General features: G+C 40.0%; 1 protein-coding gene across 1 annotated transcript in view; it reads right to left on the bottom strand.

The window, feature by feature from the left end:
• Nucleotides 1-1,234: 1,234 nt before the first annotated feature.
• Nucleotides 1,235-19,277, bottom strand: part of LOC142160588 (uncharacterized) — a 38,339-nt gene continuing 20,296 nt past the window's right edge. Inside the window, exon 2 of the mRNA XM_075215459.1 lies at nt 1,235-3,127. Within this exon, the coding sequence (XP_075071560.1) occupies nt 1,425-3,065 (1,641 nt within the window). The 5' untranslated portion in view covers nt 3,066-3,127 and the 3' untranslated portion in view covers nt 1,235-1,424. The remainder of the gene's footprint in view (nt 3,128-19,277) is intronic.

The raw sequence follows: 19,277 nt of genomic DNA, 5'->3' as shown, positions 1-19,277 counted from the left end.
GAATCTCCGCTCACTCTGTGCCCCGTCTGTATCCTGGGGGTCAGGAAGAGAAAAAAAAGTAAAACAACAGAAAAGTTACAAATTCGGCGGCTCCCGGGACCCAGCATCCTCCTCTCTCCTGCCGCTTGTCACTGAATGTCGGGCATGATGATGTCCCTCCCGACATTCAGTGAGAAGCGAGGAGGAAGGTTGCTGGGTCCCGGGCACTACCAGATTGGTAATTTTTTTGTTGTTTTTTTTTTCTCCTCTTCCCGGACGCGGCACACCTCGGAGCCGCAGTGCACACTTTGGGAACCACCGGACTAAGGTATAGATCAACTTCTAGGGGTTGGTTTAGAATTATGTGTATAATCTGCAGCCGAGCAGACCATGTTGTACTGTAAAGAGTGCAATAACAAACATTTTTGCCCGCAGGGCAATTAGCTATTGCTCAATTAATGCATTTGGCTGCCAAAGGTATTGTTTTGTCTTAGCACTTTACTACCACTTAATACAAGTGAAATTAATGTATCCAATTGTAGCTAATCCCAGTTATTCTCTGTGTGCTAATGTTATGCCATCTATTTTTAATGACCATTTTAACAAATCATTTTAAAGACATCAGCAGCAGCTATTTACTTTGTGTTATCTGTATCACTTCATTAATTACACAATAGTGTTATTTACTTACATCTACCAACTACAGAAACGGCAAATCTTATGCAAATGAATCACATCAGATATAATAAAGGAAAATCACCCATTACAGATGGATTCTGTGTCTGGTAAATCTGGTGCAGATGTTTACACTGATCCAGCTGGGAGACTTTACTGACTACCGACCATTGTGTCTGCTGTAGATACAAATAGCGTCAATGTCTACCTCCAGAGGTTTTACCTGATAATGTAAATACAAATAGCAGCAATGTCTACCTCCAGAGGTTTTACCTGATAATGTAAATACAAATAGCGGCAATGTCTACCTCCAGAGGTTTTACCTGATAATGTAAATACAAATAGCAGCAATGTCTACCTCCAGAGGTTTAACCTGATAGTCATTGCCGCTATTTGTATTTACAGTATCAGGTAAAACCTCTAGAGGTAGAGATTGTTATGGTCAATATTATGAAGAATATCAGAGAATAAAACTTAAGAGGTATTTGGAAAAATAGCCCAACCCAGAAAAGTTAAATCCTTTTCTACTATATAACATATTAAAATGATTTGTTAGAAAATCAATCTGGAAATAGGGAGAATAAAATGTAAAGAATTAGTTTTATATATTAAAAATAAGACACCATAGATCTGATGATAAAATGACGTCTTCCCTGTATATGAGAGTGTAGTGGTCTGGACTATACACCCGTATGACCACATCTTACTGGTATCTTCTCCTATTATGTACTTATTCAGCGCTGGTTCTTGTAGTTTGCTCCATATGTAAATCAGTGTACGTTACTTGTTGTCCAGCTGAAGAAGGTACACATCATTTTCTCTGCTTTCTTGAAATTATTATTTGGCGCCTTCTGGATCTCCTGTAACATCTCCTCCTGCTCTCTGACCTCCATCAGTGACTTGATTCTCTCCCTATATCCTGGTTTGGCTTCTTGTTCCTCACTCTGTAGCCTCAGATCAATGTAATCTGTGACTGACAGCTGGTTTGGTATTAGAGCGATTTCATGGAGACGCTTCAGACTCTGAGAGGATTTACAAATGAGTAAAAACACTGCATCTTTCACAAGGTCATATTCCTCTTTTAGCTTTATGAAAATCTTTCCTGCATTCATCACCTCTCCAGCAGCTTTTTCATATCTATTTTTCAGCTGATCAGAGGTTCTTTTAACTATTTTAGTCACATAATCCCACTTATATCTTTCATTAGTATGATCCCTCCAGGCACATTTACCTGGGCATTGTGTACAGTGTCCATTCTTCATAGCATCACACAACCACTTCATACTGTCAAAAGGAATTCTGCAGACATCGTCACATGTAAATTTGCACTTTGAGCAGTTTGTTGTGTTGTTATTTACCTTATGCATTTCTGCAACTGTTATATATACCTCATACTCAAAGTATTTATTTGCAGCCATTAGACCCTTGTTCTGCTGCAGAGCTTCCTGTGTTTTCCTTATTTCATCCAGTTTTATTAGTCCAGCCTTTATCTGTGTCTGTAGAGCCTGAAGAGTCATCTGAAGCTGTTTCCGTTCCATGAGGACTTCCTTGGTCAACTTCAGACTTTTGGATTCTAATTTGCTCAGATCACTGAAAAATGTTCTCATACTCTCTACCCCCATGTTCCAGAACATTTCATTAAAACTCATGTTACTCGCCTGATTGTTGGCAAATAGAGCTGAATTGTTGAACTTGAAGTGAATGGGGTCACCATTACTGTCCAGAGGGCAGGGGATGTCAGCATGTTTAATAGCTTCTAGTACTGGAGGTGTCTCAGCATCTGAGAAGTTGATGAGAATAAATATGTTGTCTTTGATATCTTTTCCAAAAATAGAAAAAACAGAATTAAATATATATTTCTGGGTGGATGTCAGCCGAGGCAAAGAAGCCTGAACTACAAAGCACACAGCATCGATCTGATCAATGCCGCTGTGAGCTGTAAAAAATGCATCAATGTCCTCTGTGATCTTCTTGTCTTGTTCTATTCCTCTGGTGTCTCCGAATCCTGGTGTATCTATCAAGGTGAGGGAATAAGGGATTTGGTTCCCACTTTCATAATTTATCTTGTAGGCTGTAACTACAGAGGTTTGACTGTGAGCTTGAGATTTATTTGTAACCTCGTGTACAAGTTTGTACCTAAAGTCATCTTTCCATTCCACACCCAAGATGTAGTTGGCCATTCCATTGATCAGTGTTGTTTTTCCTGATCCAGTAGCTCCTAGTAATAGAATCACTTTATTAGGTATCTGATGATTTTCTTTTCCAAAGTTGTACTTATGATATCCAGATTTACAAAGATCCAAGTTCAGCTGATATACAGAAGGTTTTCCTTTTTCCTTTTCATTTAGTAACTTGCTATTTTGTTTGATACGTTGATGTTTGATATTCAAGGATGTCTGTTTTGTTGCCATGACTACAGTCTCATCACTTGGAGCACTGACTTCGGAGTTCCCAGATTTTGTTGAGCCCTGGACTAGAGAAGGGGAAAAAATTCACACAAATCATTTTTCGGATCACGGCCCAAAACATTCAATCTTAATCAGCATTTCAATTGCAAGTCAAGCGATGTCCTCTACTTATTACAATATGAATCTACAGTAATATGTAGAATGTGGGTCAGACAACTCAGCACTTCAATAAGTGGATATAAGAACATTTATAGCTCATTAAGGGGTCTATTTACTATTAAATTGGCGATAGAGCAAGTTTTCTATCGCCACTTATCACATTAGCATGAGAACTCATTGCGCAGTGGAACTTTAAACACTGATTCAGGCTTTCAGTTCCACTTATCAAAAAATAAAATGAAAAGAAATAGAAACAATATTTAAAAATATATATTATATAAATATATTTTCTGTGCTCTGCTCCTGACATTTGTGCCATCCAGGCGTCTGTAAGCAGAACCTCTGTACCATCTAGGCCCTGCACTGGACCCCTCTACCACCAAGGTCTCCTCCAACTAGGCCTCATCACCATCTTGTCCATACCACTTAGGTCTCTACTCCATCTATTGCCCCTGCTACCTAAAATTTCAAGATACCATCTGCACCTGGACTTTCCAAGCACCATAAACTTCAGAGCCCCATACCATCTAAGCCCATACACCTCTGCTCCATCTAGGTCCTGCACCATCTAAGGCTCTGTACAATTCAACTTTCTGCACCACCTCTATCAGACACCATCTTGGCCTCTATACCCTCTAGGTCTCTGCACCAGCTGGACCTTCCAGGACTCTGCTCCATCTAGGCCCTGCACCATCTAAGTCCCTATACCATCCAACCTTCTGCACCACCTCTATCAGACATCATCTTGGACTCTATACCCTCTAGGCCTTTGCACCAGCTGGACCTTCCGTGACTCTGCACCATCTAGACATTTGTACCATCATGGTCCTATCTAGGCCTCTGTACGATCCTAGCCTCAGCAACTTACAGACCTTAACACCACAGTGTACCCCACTATGCCTGATTTCCATTTGCTCCTATTGTCTCTCCATACCCCTCCCTTTAGAATTCAGAAGAAAGAGGATGTGGTCGCACTAGTTAGACACACCAACTACACATCTCTTTCTACATTTTATCGGTATCATGTTCTCAACAGTTCTAGGTATATGTTGCCATCATTCTTGTATTGAGGTGCTACCATCCAGTAACCAAATAATCAGAAGTAAGCAAAAAAGCTAATAAAAGAAGTGGGTCTTAAAGATGCATTGTGTAGTAATGGGTCTCTTATTTTAAATGCACATGTACCAAGTAATTAGAATTAAACATAACTTTTATTAGTAAAAGTTAAAAGTTTGATTTTAAAAAGCAGCAAAATATAAATGTGAAAAAGTGAAAATAAAGTGTTTTAAAACTTGCCGTGCATGACTCTTATTCCTCACTTATATGTAATAATAGTACAACTTATCTTAAATAATCAGCTTAGAGGGAGTCAACCTCCAAATAAGCAATAATTTACATATATATGTTGATATTCCAGTAATATTGTCCCATATTAGTAATTACTGGAAAAAATATATTGGTTCAAATCAATCATAATCCTTTTCTGATATTGTCTAAGTAACTCCTACAGCAAAATGTCAGCCACCCTGGTTAATTATAGCCATTTCATTTCAGATCTAGCTGACATGACAAGTTGTTAGCTGTTTAAATCATAACTAAGCTGCTATTACTTAGTTCTCCTATCATAATACTATTCGGAATAAACAGATAATATCCACAGGGTGCAGTTAGATAATCAGAGCTGTGGCATAGCTTAGTCTCTTTTCAGAAGGATAAATAAACATCCAGTGACAGCGAGTTAATTGCAAACTACCTGTCTGATTGTGTCAATCAGAGCAGTTGGGCAGGACTCTCTCCCTAGCTCTCTCTGCCGAGCGGACCTGCACATACTGTGCAATCCACCGGCAGCATGCCCCTGCTAGGGGGGGCGATCGCCCCGATCCACCCCCCCTTGGATCCGCCACTGGGGGGAAGACACCAGGGGTGATGACATCATCACCCCTGGCCCACACACAACGTCCACATGTGTGTTGTGAATCACCACACACACGTCGCTGGGGAGGCTGGGAGTTTCTGGGTCTGTACTATAAAAGCCAGACCCTGGACTCCCCCTCGGTCTGCCTGTCTGCCCCTGGACAACGAGCACTACCCTACACTACAGAAAACATACACTATACTGCAGAAAATATATATTACATTACAGGAAAGGCAATATACTATTCTATAGGGATACACTACTATACAGAAAATATACACTACACTACAGAAAACATACACTACACTACAGAAAAGGATTCTATACTACAGGAACGTTCCCTACATTGCAGATAAAGGATTGGATCCAGGATACAAGCATTTGATAAGTATAATTTATAATACTATATATATATATATATATATATATATATATATATATATAAAGCTATATGTGTTTGTAATGTTGAACTATTCAATGTTTTAACAATTTATATACATATACCTGTGTAGCTATTGTTTGATATCTGTGATAGTTAAATCAATATTATAAATACTAATTCTTAAGAATACATATGTAAAGAAAGTAGTGCAAGGAATAAAGGAATAAAAGAGGTGAACTTAGGGCTAATTTTATATTGATAAACTATGTTATCTTTAACTTTATGATATATGTGTGAACTGTGAATGCAGGGTTTTCGGTGTTAACAGTAAAATACTTTGATTTAAATACATACATATGTTGTGAGTACTGGTTGTTTATAACGAATATATACTGTGAAGTACTGCTGAGATACAGTGGTTATTGGATAAATAATTCTGTAAAGCTTAAGTGTTATTTAGTGTGGTCAAAGACTGAGTAAGGCAACATTGTGTAAGGAAAAGTGCATAAAAGTGTGAGTTTTATAACGAGTGGAGTGCAAAAAAACAAACAAAACAAAACACCCGAGAGAGAGAGCTGCGCCCTCTGTTTCGGCAGCGCTGTCCTATACAGCAGTCGCGGCGCTGTCAAAGAAGCGTCCGCGGCGGTGCTGTATACAATACAGCACTGCCGCGGACGCTTCTTTGACAGCGCCGCGGCTGCTGTATAGGACAGTGCCGCTATGGTGGCCACTTAATTAGCGCAAGGGGGGGGTTTCTGGAGACTCTGAAACCCCCCCTGTGTGCGCCACTGTAGTGTGTCTGAGAACAGAATAAGAGGATAGCACGGTGGCTAAGTGGTTAGCACTTCTGCCTCACAGCGCTGGGGTCATGAGTTCAATTCCCAACCATGGCCTTATCTGTGTGGAGTTTGTATGTTCTCCCTGTGTTTGTGTGGGTTTCTTCCGGGTGCTCTGATTTCCTCCCACACTCCAAAAACATACTGGTAGGTTAATAGGCTGCTATCAAAAATTTACCCTAGTGTCTGTCTTTCTCCCTCTCTTGGTCTGTCTGTGTGTGTGTGTTAGGGAATTTAGACTGTAAGCTCCAATGGGGCAGGGACTGATGTGAGTGAGTTCTCTATACAGCGCTGCGGAATCAGTGGCGCTATATAAATAAATGATGATGATGATGATAGCGTGCGCATGTGAGGCGCAACCACAGGTCCTTTTATATTGTCCCAACCCCAAGCAAGAAAACTTGACAGGTAGTTCGCAATTAACTCCCTGTCACTAAATGTTTGTTTATCCTTCTGAAAAGAGACTCAGGCTATTGTCTCAGCAACCTGCTTGAGAACTAAGCTATGCCACAGCTCTGATTATCTAACGGCATCCTGTGGATACTATCTGTTTATTCCGAACAGTATTATGATAGGAGAACTGAGCAATAGCAGCTTAGTTATGATTTAAATAGCTGACAACTTGTCATGTCAGCTAGATCTGAAACCAAACGGCTCTAATTAACCAGGGTGACTGACATTTGAACCAATATATTTTTTCCAGTAATTACTGATATGGGACAATATTACTGGAATATCAACAGATTTATGGAAATTATTGCTTATTTGGAGGTTCACTACACAGTGCACCTTTAAGATCCAGTTTTTTTTTCTCATTTTTGTTTACTCCCTCCCTTTACAATGTAATGTAAGGTCTTACGGGCTGGGTCCTCTACAGAATGTCTCCTGTCTGTCCACTCTCTGTCTATCTTGCTTGTCCTGTCATGCCTTATGCTGAATTGTTTCTGTATGCTACGCAATGTGTTATGCTAATTGCATTCGTATATTTTAGAGATGAGCGCACTCGGATTTCTGAAATCCGAGCCCACCCGAACGTTGCGGATCAGAGCCGGATCCGAGACAGATCCGGGTATTCCCGCCAATTGCAAAACTGAAACCGAGGCTCTGAGTCATAATCCCGCTGTCGGATCTCGTGATACTTATATTCTCTAAATTCCCCGCTAGTCGCCGCCATCTTCACTCGGGCATTGATCAGGGTAGAGGGAGGGTGTGTTAGGTGGTCCTCTGTCCTGGTAGATCTCGTGCTGTTCAGTTCTGTGCTGTGCTGTGCTCTGTGCTCTGCTCAGTCCAGTGGTGCTGTGTCCTGTGCTCTGTCCTTCTGAGTTCAGTGGTGCTGCTGGGTCCTGTGCTGTGTCCTGTTCAGTCCAGTGGTGCTGTGTCCTGTGCTCTGTCCTTCTGAGGTCAGTGGTGCTGCTGGGTCCTGTGCTGTGTCCTGTTCAGTCCAGTGGTGCTGTGTCCTGTGCTCTGTCCTTCTAAGGGCATAGTTATTTCCCCATTTTTCCCAAATTATAAAAAATTTCAAAAAAAGTTATAAAAAAAATTACAAAAAAAGTAATTATAAAAAAAAATAAAATATCCCAAAACAATCCTGCAGTATAAGTCCATTGGTACTGCTATATTACAAAGTTCACTCATTCTGCAGTATAAGTCCATTGGTACTGCTATATTACAAAGTTCACTCATTCTGCAGTATAAGTCCAGTGGTACTGCAATATTACGCAGTCCAGATACTTGTTTGGTGGAATTCAGAACAATTGAGGTTTTTTTTTATTATATTGTGGCCCCGGTATCAAATTGGGTATCGGGGCCACTCCACTACGCAGTCCAGATACTTGTTTGGTCGAATTCAGAACAATTGTTTTTTTTTATTATATTGTGGGGACCACTCCACTACGCAGTCCATATACTTTTTTGGTGGAATTCAGACCAGTTGAGGTTTTTTTTTATTATATTGTGGGGACCACTCCACTACGCAGTCCAGATACTTGTTTGGTGGAATTCAGAACAATTGTTTTTTTTTTATTATATTGTGGGGACCACTCCACTACGCAGTCCAGATACTTGTTTGGTGGAATTCAGAACAATTGGTTTTTTTTTATTATATTGTGGGGACCACTCCACTACGCAGTCCAGATACTTTTTTGGTGGAATTCAGACCAGTTGAGCGTTTTTCTATTATATTGTGGGGACCACTCCACTACGCAGTCCAGATACTTGTTTGGTGGAATTCAGACCAGTTGAGGTTTTTTTTTATTATATTGTGGGGACCACTCCACTACGCAGTCCAGATACTTGTTTGGTGGAATTCAGACCAGTTGAGGTTTTTTTTTATTATATTGTGGGGACCACTCCACTACGCAGTCCAGATACTTTTTTGGTGGAATTCAGACCAGTTGAGGGTGATATATTGTGACCCCGGTACCAAATTGGGTACCGGGATCACTCCACTATGCAGTCCAGAAAGCTACCTCGGTGAAACGTTTTGGACTACAAACAATATTGTGAGGTGTGAGGGTGTTCAGAATAGACTGGAAATTAGTGGAAATGATTGTTATTGAATGTTATTGAGGTCAATAATAGCGTAGGAGTAAAAAAAAAAAGCCCAAAAACTTGATTTTGGAACTTTTTATGCTTTTTTCAAAATAAATCCAAACCAAAATCTTTCGACAGGTGTTTTGCGAAACAAATCCGAACCCAAAACAGAAAACACGAGACACCAAAAGTGGCCGGTGCACATCCCTAGTATATTTAATATTCTACTTATCTTTCCCAACGTATGATTACTTTTTCTCATGTATGTCTTTGTTGCCTGATTTGTTATGTACTCTAATAATTCATAGCTGTTTGTTCATTGTATAACTATGTACTGCGTAATTGTGTATTTATTGTTTCATTTTGTAACTGTGTACTTAATTTATTCCTCTATATATGACTCTGCGGACCTTTGTGACAACTTATAAATTAAAGATAATTATAAAATGTTGGGGTGTCATAATTTGGTCCGGTAGTGTGAAAGTCACCCCACTCTTTATCACCCATAATTCCCCATAATCGTGGTTTCTAATAATCCAAACATCTGTTTATTAGCCCCTGACATGTCCACCTCTGTAGCTATGGAGGGTTGTACAGTATTTATGATGGCACCTGGGACTTGTTAGATAACATTCCCCATGTCTAAGATAATTTAATTTTGAACTTTAAATGGTGTTAACTAAGTTTATAGTTATAAATATGTGTTGCACTTATTGCATATGGCTACTTTTATCTATTGACTGTATATTTTTATTGTGACACAAAGAATATTAACAAAAGCTCAATATCATATTTTATGAGGTATAAAATGTTTTTCTGCATCCTGAAATGCACAATAAAAAGACTGAAACCATTTGCTGCTGAGGCTTTTCTCATCCCTGTGCTGATCCTGTTTAATATCATCAATATCTGTTATTTGTTTATGCAGCATCCATACAAATTATACCTTGTTTTAACAGAAAATATCATTAGCTTCCTTATACCTCCTTACACTGGAAAGAAAGTTTTTGTTTTGTTTTCTAAAATTGCCTGAAAGTGAACATAAGCGAATGTGTGTGTGTGTGTGTGTGTGTGTATGTGTGTGTGTGTGTGTGTGTATGTGTGTGTGTGTGTGTGTATGTGTGTGTGTATATGTGTGTGTGTGTGTGGTTTTTTTCTGTACACACCACTAACAAATACGTTGTGGTAATTGCTTCTTCCAATCAGCAAAGAACAGTGTACTACACATATGTTTTCATAACAAAATCTGCACTTAAATATGATAATGTATGTTTGTTAGTTTGAATGAAATGTATAAAATGTGTGGCAATAATATGGGTAGCCCAGCAAGGCACCATTACAAAATTAGACAACCTACTATCAAATGAGGGCACTACTGAGTTGAAGAAAGAATGAAGGAGATCGAGGCACTTTAACCCCCATCACTGACTTATGGACAATATCTGTAGTGTAGGGTGTTATTGTCTGGTGATCACCAGATAATAACTACTAAGGAGGCACGTAATTTGAACGAGGGGCTTATCTACTTTCAAATAAGGGGTCTCCATAGCTCCGTGGAGCCTGTATGAGGGAGATATGAATATGAATATATATCCCCTTTAATGAGCTCCTTCAAGTTTTCTGTAGTGCAGGGTGCTAGTGTCTGGTGATCACCAAACAATAAATAATAAGGGACCACAACATGTGATACAGGGGATTCCCCAATCCCTTGACTTCTTCATGATTTATGTAGTGTATGTAGTGATTGTCTTTTAATAGGGCACATTGTTTAAAAGAGGAGACTTCTATCTTTTAAAAGATGCTGCCCCTCAGTGTGTGGGTACCAGAGTGGGGGAGGTAGGGCACTTTTGTGCCCTCATCCATCCCCTGCACTACAGATTGTTTTCTGTAGGCCAGTTTCCTATCTCCACCACCTCATTAATGTAATTGCTGAATGGCAAAGATGTAATCAATGTCAGCCTCTACTCTAGGCCCCCACTGACAGGAAATACCAGTGGGCGAAAAGTAAGTATTGTTGTAAGTACTTTGAAACACATCAGTGCTAAGAACGAGTGGAACTTGTCCTTATAACTGAAAGTTTTTTTAAAAAATGCTATTCATTTATTGTCAGGGCTGTATGGGTGGTAAGGTGGTCTAGAGTGTTCACTCATTGCTCAGCCTTCCAGGAGGGGAATAGTACCTATGTCTTTTACAAGCAGGGCCTCAACATTCCAGGATCCAGACATGTAGCAAATGCGATTAAGACATCAGCAGCAGGTTGCAAAAGCTGTTAAAACAGGTAGCTCTCTGTGGAAATTGCTTTTGGCAATGAAACATGTCAGATGGTGTGATTAGATTGTCATATTGAGCCTTTATTCATTCTGCTAATCTTTATGCTACAAAGGACTATGAAAGACACCTGATTGTGAGAGTCTGGTCTGTGGTAACAGCGGTCTGCAGATGATTTTGTGTTAGACACCTGTAACGGCTCCCAAGCAGGACTTTCAGCGGGACCGAGCTCCACGAATGTGCTCAAGACAAACTGCAGCTTGGTGAAAAGAAACCCATCAGTCGAGGCTTATTAGGAGTGTTTGTATCACCCTAATAAATCAGTGTGCTATCATGTGAGATGCGTATCTACAGGTGCAGATGACACAGCTGAGTTTTACATGAAATCTTCTATCCCTGAGTACAATACATGATCTGAAAGAGTAAATGTGCAGACTCATTCATATACATATGTTGCCATTTTTTGATCAAAGCAGTTAGGTTCATACCTGCTGTTAGAAAAGTGACAGGATGGACTGTCTATGTCATCCTGTCTGTTGTGTTGCTGGGTCACTCCCCCTGACAGTGTACCCCCTTGCTGGTACACCTGGGCTGGTAACCCTGAACTCTTGTCTTCAGATCAGGCTTGCTGTGGATGGTTCTCTCAAGCCTATCACACTGGCCAGAGCTGCGGGTAGCGGGCAAAGCATTGGTACTTGAGTGCTGGGTCGCAATCTCAGAATAGCCGGATAACGGAATAGATTAGTCTAATCTGTGGTTACAGGAATTACAGCAGGTAATTAGTCGTCAAAGCAGGATCTTGAAGCAATGATCTTTAATTAGCTCTAGTAGCCCTTATAAGGACAGTTAAACACCAGTCTGTGGTACTAGCGATCTTTCAAGAGTTACATGGTCAAACAGCTCTCCTTTTATACACACTCTGACACACCTGTTAGCATCGGGTAACACCTCCCCCTTATCCTAGATGGCTCTGCAACGTCTGAAATATTCCAAAATATCTCAGGACTTAAAATCCTCTACACTTGGAGTTAACGCGTTTTAAGCTTTAACAAAAGTTTCATAAATCTCTTGATTTATTGTTTCCTGTCTTAGAGACATAAGAAGCCTAACAAGTTTAATACCCCCCTTCCCCACCCCCCACCAGTGCCTTCAGGCATATGACTCGAAGATAAATACATTTCCTATACCAAAATGCAACACAATATAATAAAAATCAGTACATTTGCAATTATATAAATTGGCACCCTGCCCTATTACCTTTAATAAATTTATACAATCAGTTATTTAAGTATGATCCAGCCACAATAAGGATTTCTGTTCAGTTTGTACAAATTTACAAGCATCTATATAATGACTGTTATCTGTGATAATTTCGGATTCACAGTCTAATATCTGCAATAGAAAGTTGGATTTGTATTAAAAACTGTGACAAATATTAGGTGTTATTGGGAATATCCCATAACAAATGTTCTCAGAATTGCAGCCAAGAGATCTTTTATGTGTTATTAACAGTAGCAATAACTAAATATTTGGGTACACAGCTACTATTGCTGTTTTATTAAGGTTATCTGCACTGGCGGCCCTGATCTACCAAACATACCCAGCGCTGAAAAGTTTCATACTAAACTTGTAGGAGAAGCAACACCGTCTGTCAACAATTTGATACTGGTGAAACATTCCTGATTTTGGGGGATTGTCCTGTGCTGTCAAAACTGTGTTCTCATTTCAGATACAGTTGGGAGTTGGGAGGTATGTTCTACTCCATGCTGCTCTGTTTGTGAATGGGGTGCTGCTTTCATTTAACAGTGTTGGTGTAGAATGCATGTGTTTTAAGTAAAGAGGTTGGAATGAGACTTAGCTCTATCTAAAGAGACAGCCACAACTCTTAAATGCAAATCACGCCAACTCCAGTGGAGGCCTGATCCACACTGGCAGCGTATGCATGGTCCTGAGCCCTGATTTGACTCCACCTCTAACATGAGAGCTCTTTTACAATATTTTCAAGGGCCACTTGAACTTCCTAGTGTGCCTGTGTGAGGAGAGAGGGTGGGGCCCATATTACCATTTCACCCAAGGCCCCATGGTGTCTATATATGGCTCTGAAGACCATCATATTGTAGGTCAATTAAAATACCTGGGCACCTGCATGGGTCAGGTGGTTATGTGCAGACCCCACATTTTTGGCACGGTTTCTGGAATAGGGTTCATGGGTATGGGTGGGCTGAGCCTTGGGGCCCGGGCCAGATTAAGGGCCACATAGACCTGAAAATTATAAAGGGCCTATTGTGAGAAGTGCCGTCCCACTGGAGGTGTGGCCAGTGATGTGTGGGTGTGGCAAGCTGTGTGTGGGTGTGGCCAGCACCATGGAGGGCATAGCTTGCACTTCCATCCAGCCACTTACATCTCCCTCCCATCCTTCCTTCTATAAAGAGTGCATCACTAACTGGTTGACACAGCTTGTATGTAAAGTGAAGAGTGGAAATACGTTCCAGCTATCCTGATGGACAGTTGAGAGGTAAATATATGTTATTTTATTGACCATTGAAGACAAAAATACAAACAATGGTTGATTATTTCTATTTATAAAGTGTTTAACAGAAACATAAATGAAAAATGCTCAATTTTATGTTTTTAACATTGAACAAAGTACAGGGTGCTGAAAACTTAAGAAAAATTAATAAAAAAGATAAAACTTGAATCTATGTATGAATATTTATGAATACATTGTATATATCTATATTTGTCCTCTATAGGTACATACAATAGACAGTGTGGGTGTCCACACATAAAAAAAAATATATATATTTTTTTCCCTCCTGGCTGGCCGGGGCCTATTTCTGTAGAGAGGCCTTGGGCTGCAGCCCCATCAGACCCATTGTTAATCCGGCCCTGCTTGGGGCAATGGGTATCTGCCCCTGGGCCTGACACCTATTAAGTGCTTTTGGGACAGAATCCAGCCAGCTTTGTAGTACACGGTGTGGCTGGCGATCGACTATACATGGCCACGTCATACACTAACACAAGATTGTTCTACAGGGCTCCCATAGCCTACTGGAGTCCTGTACGACTAATATTGTTATAGTGACTGACGAGGACGCATAGGTCACAACCAATACTCCCAGGCAGGCCAGATGCAGCTTACTTATAACAAAGGCTCCCATTCAATGCCCTGAGTCTGCTAGCTTTTATTAGACCGGGGGCCCACACTTTGTCCTGTGCAGGAGAAGAGACAAACAGAGGAAGACAGAAAAAAATTACATTAACATTTATCTAGTAAAGTACATGTTCAGTATTTTAATATATTATTATTTTTATTATTATTATTATTATTATTTTTATTATTTTATTATTATTAGCATATTTATTTTAATATTTCACTATTAAAAATAGCTTTTCAGCTGCATAATATTTTATAAAACATATAACTTTTATAAACTGTTTGCTTTTTTAAACTTATTTAAATGAATAAAGTTTGTTTTTTCTAGTACTCTAGTAATTAAGCGGGTGCCACTTTAGATCCCAAGCACCGCACCACTTCCTTCACTTGAACCAATGTTCTACTTGAGCAAATCATGACATGAGGCAGCGACAGTGGTTCAAGTGGAAGGCACATGGCACTGGTGAGCTACATTGTTGCTTCTATAATTAACAAGTACCTTTCTTTTTTGTAAACCAATCAAAACAATGTAAATAGCATTATATAGCATGCTGTAATCCAAGAATAAAGCATTTTTTAATGCTTTTGCTCTGGTAACATTATCTTATGATGGCATTAACAAAACAGGGAGTACAACCTCAAAGCTTAATAAATACTCCCTACCCTAATGGGTTTTGGCTGGTGGTAGCACTATTATTATGTAGGGAGAAACAAGCCCTTTTGTTGTAAAAACGCTTGTATTCTCCAGCAATAGAGCTTTTTGCCCTTTGATAAATCAGCCCGTGTTCTACACCTTAAATCACCCTTTAAGGATGGACTGCTTATCATGCCAGTACTGTGTGCTTGACCCCCAGACAGCCCCTGGTCAAGGGTTAGTTCTTCAGTGCATCAATGATGAATTGCAAATGTAATTCATCATGGATGCACTGAACTAACTCCTGCAGTACTAGTAGCCAGTGCTATGCAACGGGGAGTTGGGGCAGGTTCTGGCATTGGAAGTAGGTGATACGCGGAGCAGTAATGTGTTACTGACTTGCAGACAACTGAACCTGCCTGGAGAGTGGACACTGGAAGATATATACTAATTATCTTGGTTGAATGAAGGTGCCAATGACATCCTGGTGGGAATGTCTACATTAGTATGTGAGCTATTAGGGATATTTGTGGTAATTACTATGGGTTTTATATTCATTTTGAGGCTTTTACATATATTGAGAAGTGGGAAACATTAACATTGGACAGTATATTAATTATGGATATTCTCCATTAGAAGCACCTGATTGGTGATTGCTTATTTATTAAATAGTGCATAGCGCACAATGCATATATATTATCTGATGGTTGTATGCTAAGTGCTTGGGATTCTCCCTGACAAGATTACCAGGAGCTCAGAGAGCAGCTGTGGTGTCCTGCAAGAGGCCTGAGACAGAGGACTAGCTGGAGACGGACAACAGAACTGGATTCCAGCAGGTATGAGCTCAGGAGAGTCCTTTAATATAAAGACACATAGAGAGAAGCTGTAAGCCTGGACAGAGGACCACTTGGAGATGGACAAGAGGAACTAGATCTCTCAAAAAGGATCTCAGTATAGTCCATGTTTCAGAGAGAAAATAAGGGAGATATCACAGCCGAGGAGGGAACCTCACTGTCTGTGTGTCCAGTCACTAAACAGAAGATGGTAACTGTCCCACCGGTAAGGGTTTGAGATGGATCAGGAAGTAAGGTAATAACCTGAATGAGGGTTAGGTGTTAATTGTTTTCTTGAAGCTCGTGTTATATTGCAGAATAGTTGCTGCCAATTGTTTTTAACTACTTTAGTTCAATACATTATTGCCCCAATTTATTTTCTTTGTTGTTAATAAACACTCATAAGAAATTAACAAGTCCCAAATTACGTCTCCAATCACAATCTATATACATTCTCTAGTCTTAACCTTATATTGATTGTTTGGTTTGAGGTTCTTTTGGAAAAGGAGTTATTAACCCAAACACTGCTGTGTACTGAACTCTGCCTAATTACCAAGCACTGCTCTGTACTGAACATTGATATTAACCCAAATATTGCTGTGTACTGAACTCTGCCTACAGTTATTCACTAAGTTATTTACTAAGACATATAAAAATAGTTTAGTAGAGACCTTTACGTGGAACGTCACCTTAGAAGACATAAATAAAATACCACAACAGGAACACAAAGCAATATATTTAATTTGAAGACAAGAATACCTAGAAATCCCTGCAACAGACTGCAGTAGACAATTTGGAATCAATTTATTGTAACAGGGCTGCATACAGGCCAAAGAACCAAAGGACCTGCTTATATGAAAGTGTCCTGGATTTACAATAAACCTCACTGGATCTTCTGTCTCACATATTACCCTTAGTTCAGTACATTTAATTATTATACATTGTTTGATTAACTATTGCAGACATCTCTCCTTTTCCAATTAATGTAAAACCCTTGGGTATTAGGGTGTTTGCTGATGACTATTTACCACAGGTTCATCTGATACATGTTTGAGTAGTTGTGACTTTATCATTTCACCAAAGCCTTAATATATCCTGTTGTAACAGATCATAGAGTATATATATAATATATTTGTGTATATTTTTTATACCTTGTGAATTACTTGCCGCTGTACTAAAACTGTGCATTCTTAGTATTTGAATGACTATAATTGAATAGGTTATAATCATGAGTCAAATTATTTTATGAATAAATTAGTGGGCCAAATTTCATTAATGATAATAGGAAGGGAAACATTTTTTATTTTATTATAGTGCCATACTATTTATTATAGTGCCATGCTATTTATTATAGTGCCATACTATTTATTATAGTGCCATGCTATTTATTATAGTGCCATACTATTTATTATAGTGCCATGCTATTTATTATAGTGCCATGCTATTTATTATAGTGCCATACTATTTATTATAGTGCCATGCTATTTATTATAGTGCCATGCTATTTATTATAGTGCCATACTATTTATTATAGTGCCATGCTATTTATTATAGTGCCATGCTATTTATTATAGTGCCATACTATTTATTATAGTGCCATACTATTTATTATAGTGCCATGATATTTATTATAGTGCCATACTAGTTATTATAGTGCCATGCCATTTATTATAGTGCCATACTATTTATTATAGTGCCATGCTATTTATTATAGTGCCATGCTATTTATTATAGTGCCATACTATTTATTATAGTGCCATGCTATTTATTATAGTGCCATACTATTTATTATAGTACCATACTATTTTTATTATAGTGCCATGCTATTTATTATAGTGCCATGCTATTTATTATAGTGCCATACTATTTATTATAGTGCCATGCTATTTATTATAGTGCCATGCTATTTATTATAGTGCCATACTATTTCATTAACGGTGGAACAATTTTTTTTTTTTTCTGATGTGGCAGCACTTACTATTTCCAAAAGTACATACGTGTTGCACTACAACTGGCAGCATGCACTTGAAAGGAGGAAAGTGTGAGGGAAGGGGGTGGATTTGTCTTTATGTAATGAGAGAAGGAGGGGAATTATCTGAATATAATGAGAGAAGGAGGGGAATTGTCTGAATATAATGAGAGAAGGAGGGGAATTGTCTGAGGGAAGGGGGGCGTTGCGTGAATGTAATGAAGGAAGGGGGGCGTTGCGTGAATGTAATGAAGGAAGGGGGGGTTGCGTGAATGTAATGAAGGAAGGGGGGGTTGCGTGAATGTAATGAAGGAAGGGGGGGTTGTGTGAATGTAATGAAGGAAGGGGGGGGCTGTCTGAATGTAATGAGGAAAGGGGGGGTTGCGTGAATGTAATGAAGGAAGGGGGGGTTGCGTGAATGTAACGAAGGAAGGGGGGGGTTGCGTGAATGTAATGAAGAAAGGGGGGGTTGCGTGAATGTAATGAGGGAACGGGGGACTGTCTGAATGTAATGAGGGAAGGGGAGGTTGCCTGAATGTAATGAGGGAAGGGGAGGTTGCCTGAATGTAATGAGGGAAGGGGAGGTTGCCTGAATGTAATGAGGGAAGGGGGGATTTGTCTGAATGTAATAAGGGAAGGGGGGAGTTGTCTGAATGAAATGAGGGAAGGGGGGAGTTGTCTGAATGTAACGAGGCAAGGGGGAGTTGTCTGAATGTAATGAGGGAAGGGGGGACTTGTCTGAATGTAATGAGGGAAGGGGTGACTGTCTTAATGTAATGAGGGAAGGGGGGACTGTCTGAATGTATTGAGGGAAGGGGGGACTGTCTGAATGTATTGAGGGAAGGGGGGAATGTCTGAATGTATTGAGGGAAGGGGGGACTGTCTGAATGTAATGAGGGAAGGGGGGACTGTCTGAATGTAATGAGGGAAGAGGGGGTTGCCTGAATGTAATGAGGGAAGGGGAGGTTGCTTGAATGTAATGAGGGAAGGGGACTCTCTGAATGTAATGAGAGAAGGGGGGACTCTCTGAATGTAATGTGGGAAGGGGAGGTTGCGTGAATGTAATGAGGGAAGGGGAGGTTGAGTGAATGTAATGAGGGAAGGGGAGGTTGAGTGAATGTAATGAGGGAAGGGGAGGTTGCGTGAATGTAATGAGGGAAGGGGAGGTTGCGTGAATGTAATGAGGGAAGGGGAGGTTGCGTGAATGTAATGAGGGAAGGGGAGGTTGCGTGAATGTAATGAGGGAAGGGGAGGTTGCATGAATGTAATGAGGGAAGGAGGGACTGTCTGAATGTAATGAGGGAAGCGGGGACTGTCTGAATGTAATTAGGGAAGGGGGGACTGTCTTAATATAATGAGGGAAGGGAGGACTGTCTGAATGTAATGAGGGAAGGGGGGAGTGTCTGAATGTAATGAGGGAAGGGGGGACTGTCTGAATGTAATGAGGGAAGGGGGGACTGTCTGAATGTAATGAGGGAAGGGGGGAGTTGTCTGAATGTAATGAGGGAAGGGGGGACTGTCTGAATGTAA

The sequence above is a fragment of the Mixophyes fleayi genome, chromosome 6 (assembly GCF_038048845.1).
Source record: "Mixophyes fleayi isolate aMixFle1 chromosome 6, aMixFle1.hap1, whole genome shotgun sequence".
In the NCBI taxonomy this organism is placed as follows: domain Eukaryota; kingdom Metazoa; phylum Chordata; class Amphibia; order Anura; family Limnodynastidae; genus Mixophyes; species Mixophyes fleayi.
Note: the sequence above shows the minus strand (reverse complement) of the source record. Positions and strands in the feature narration are given on the sequence as shown.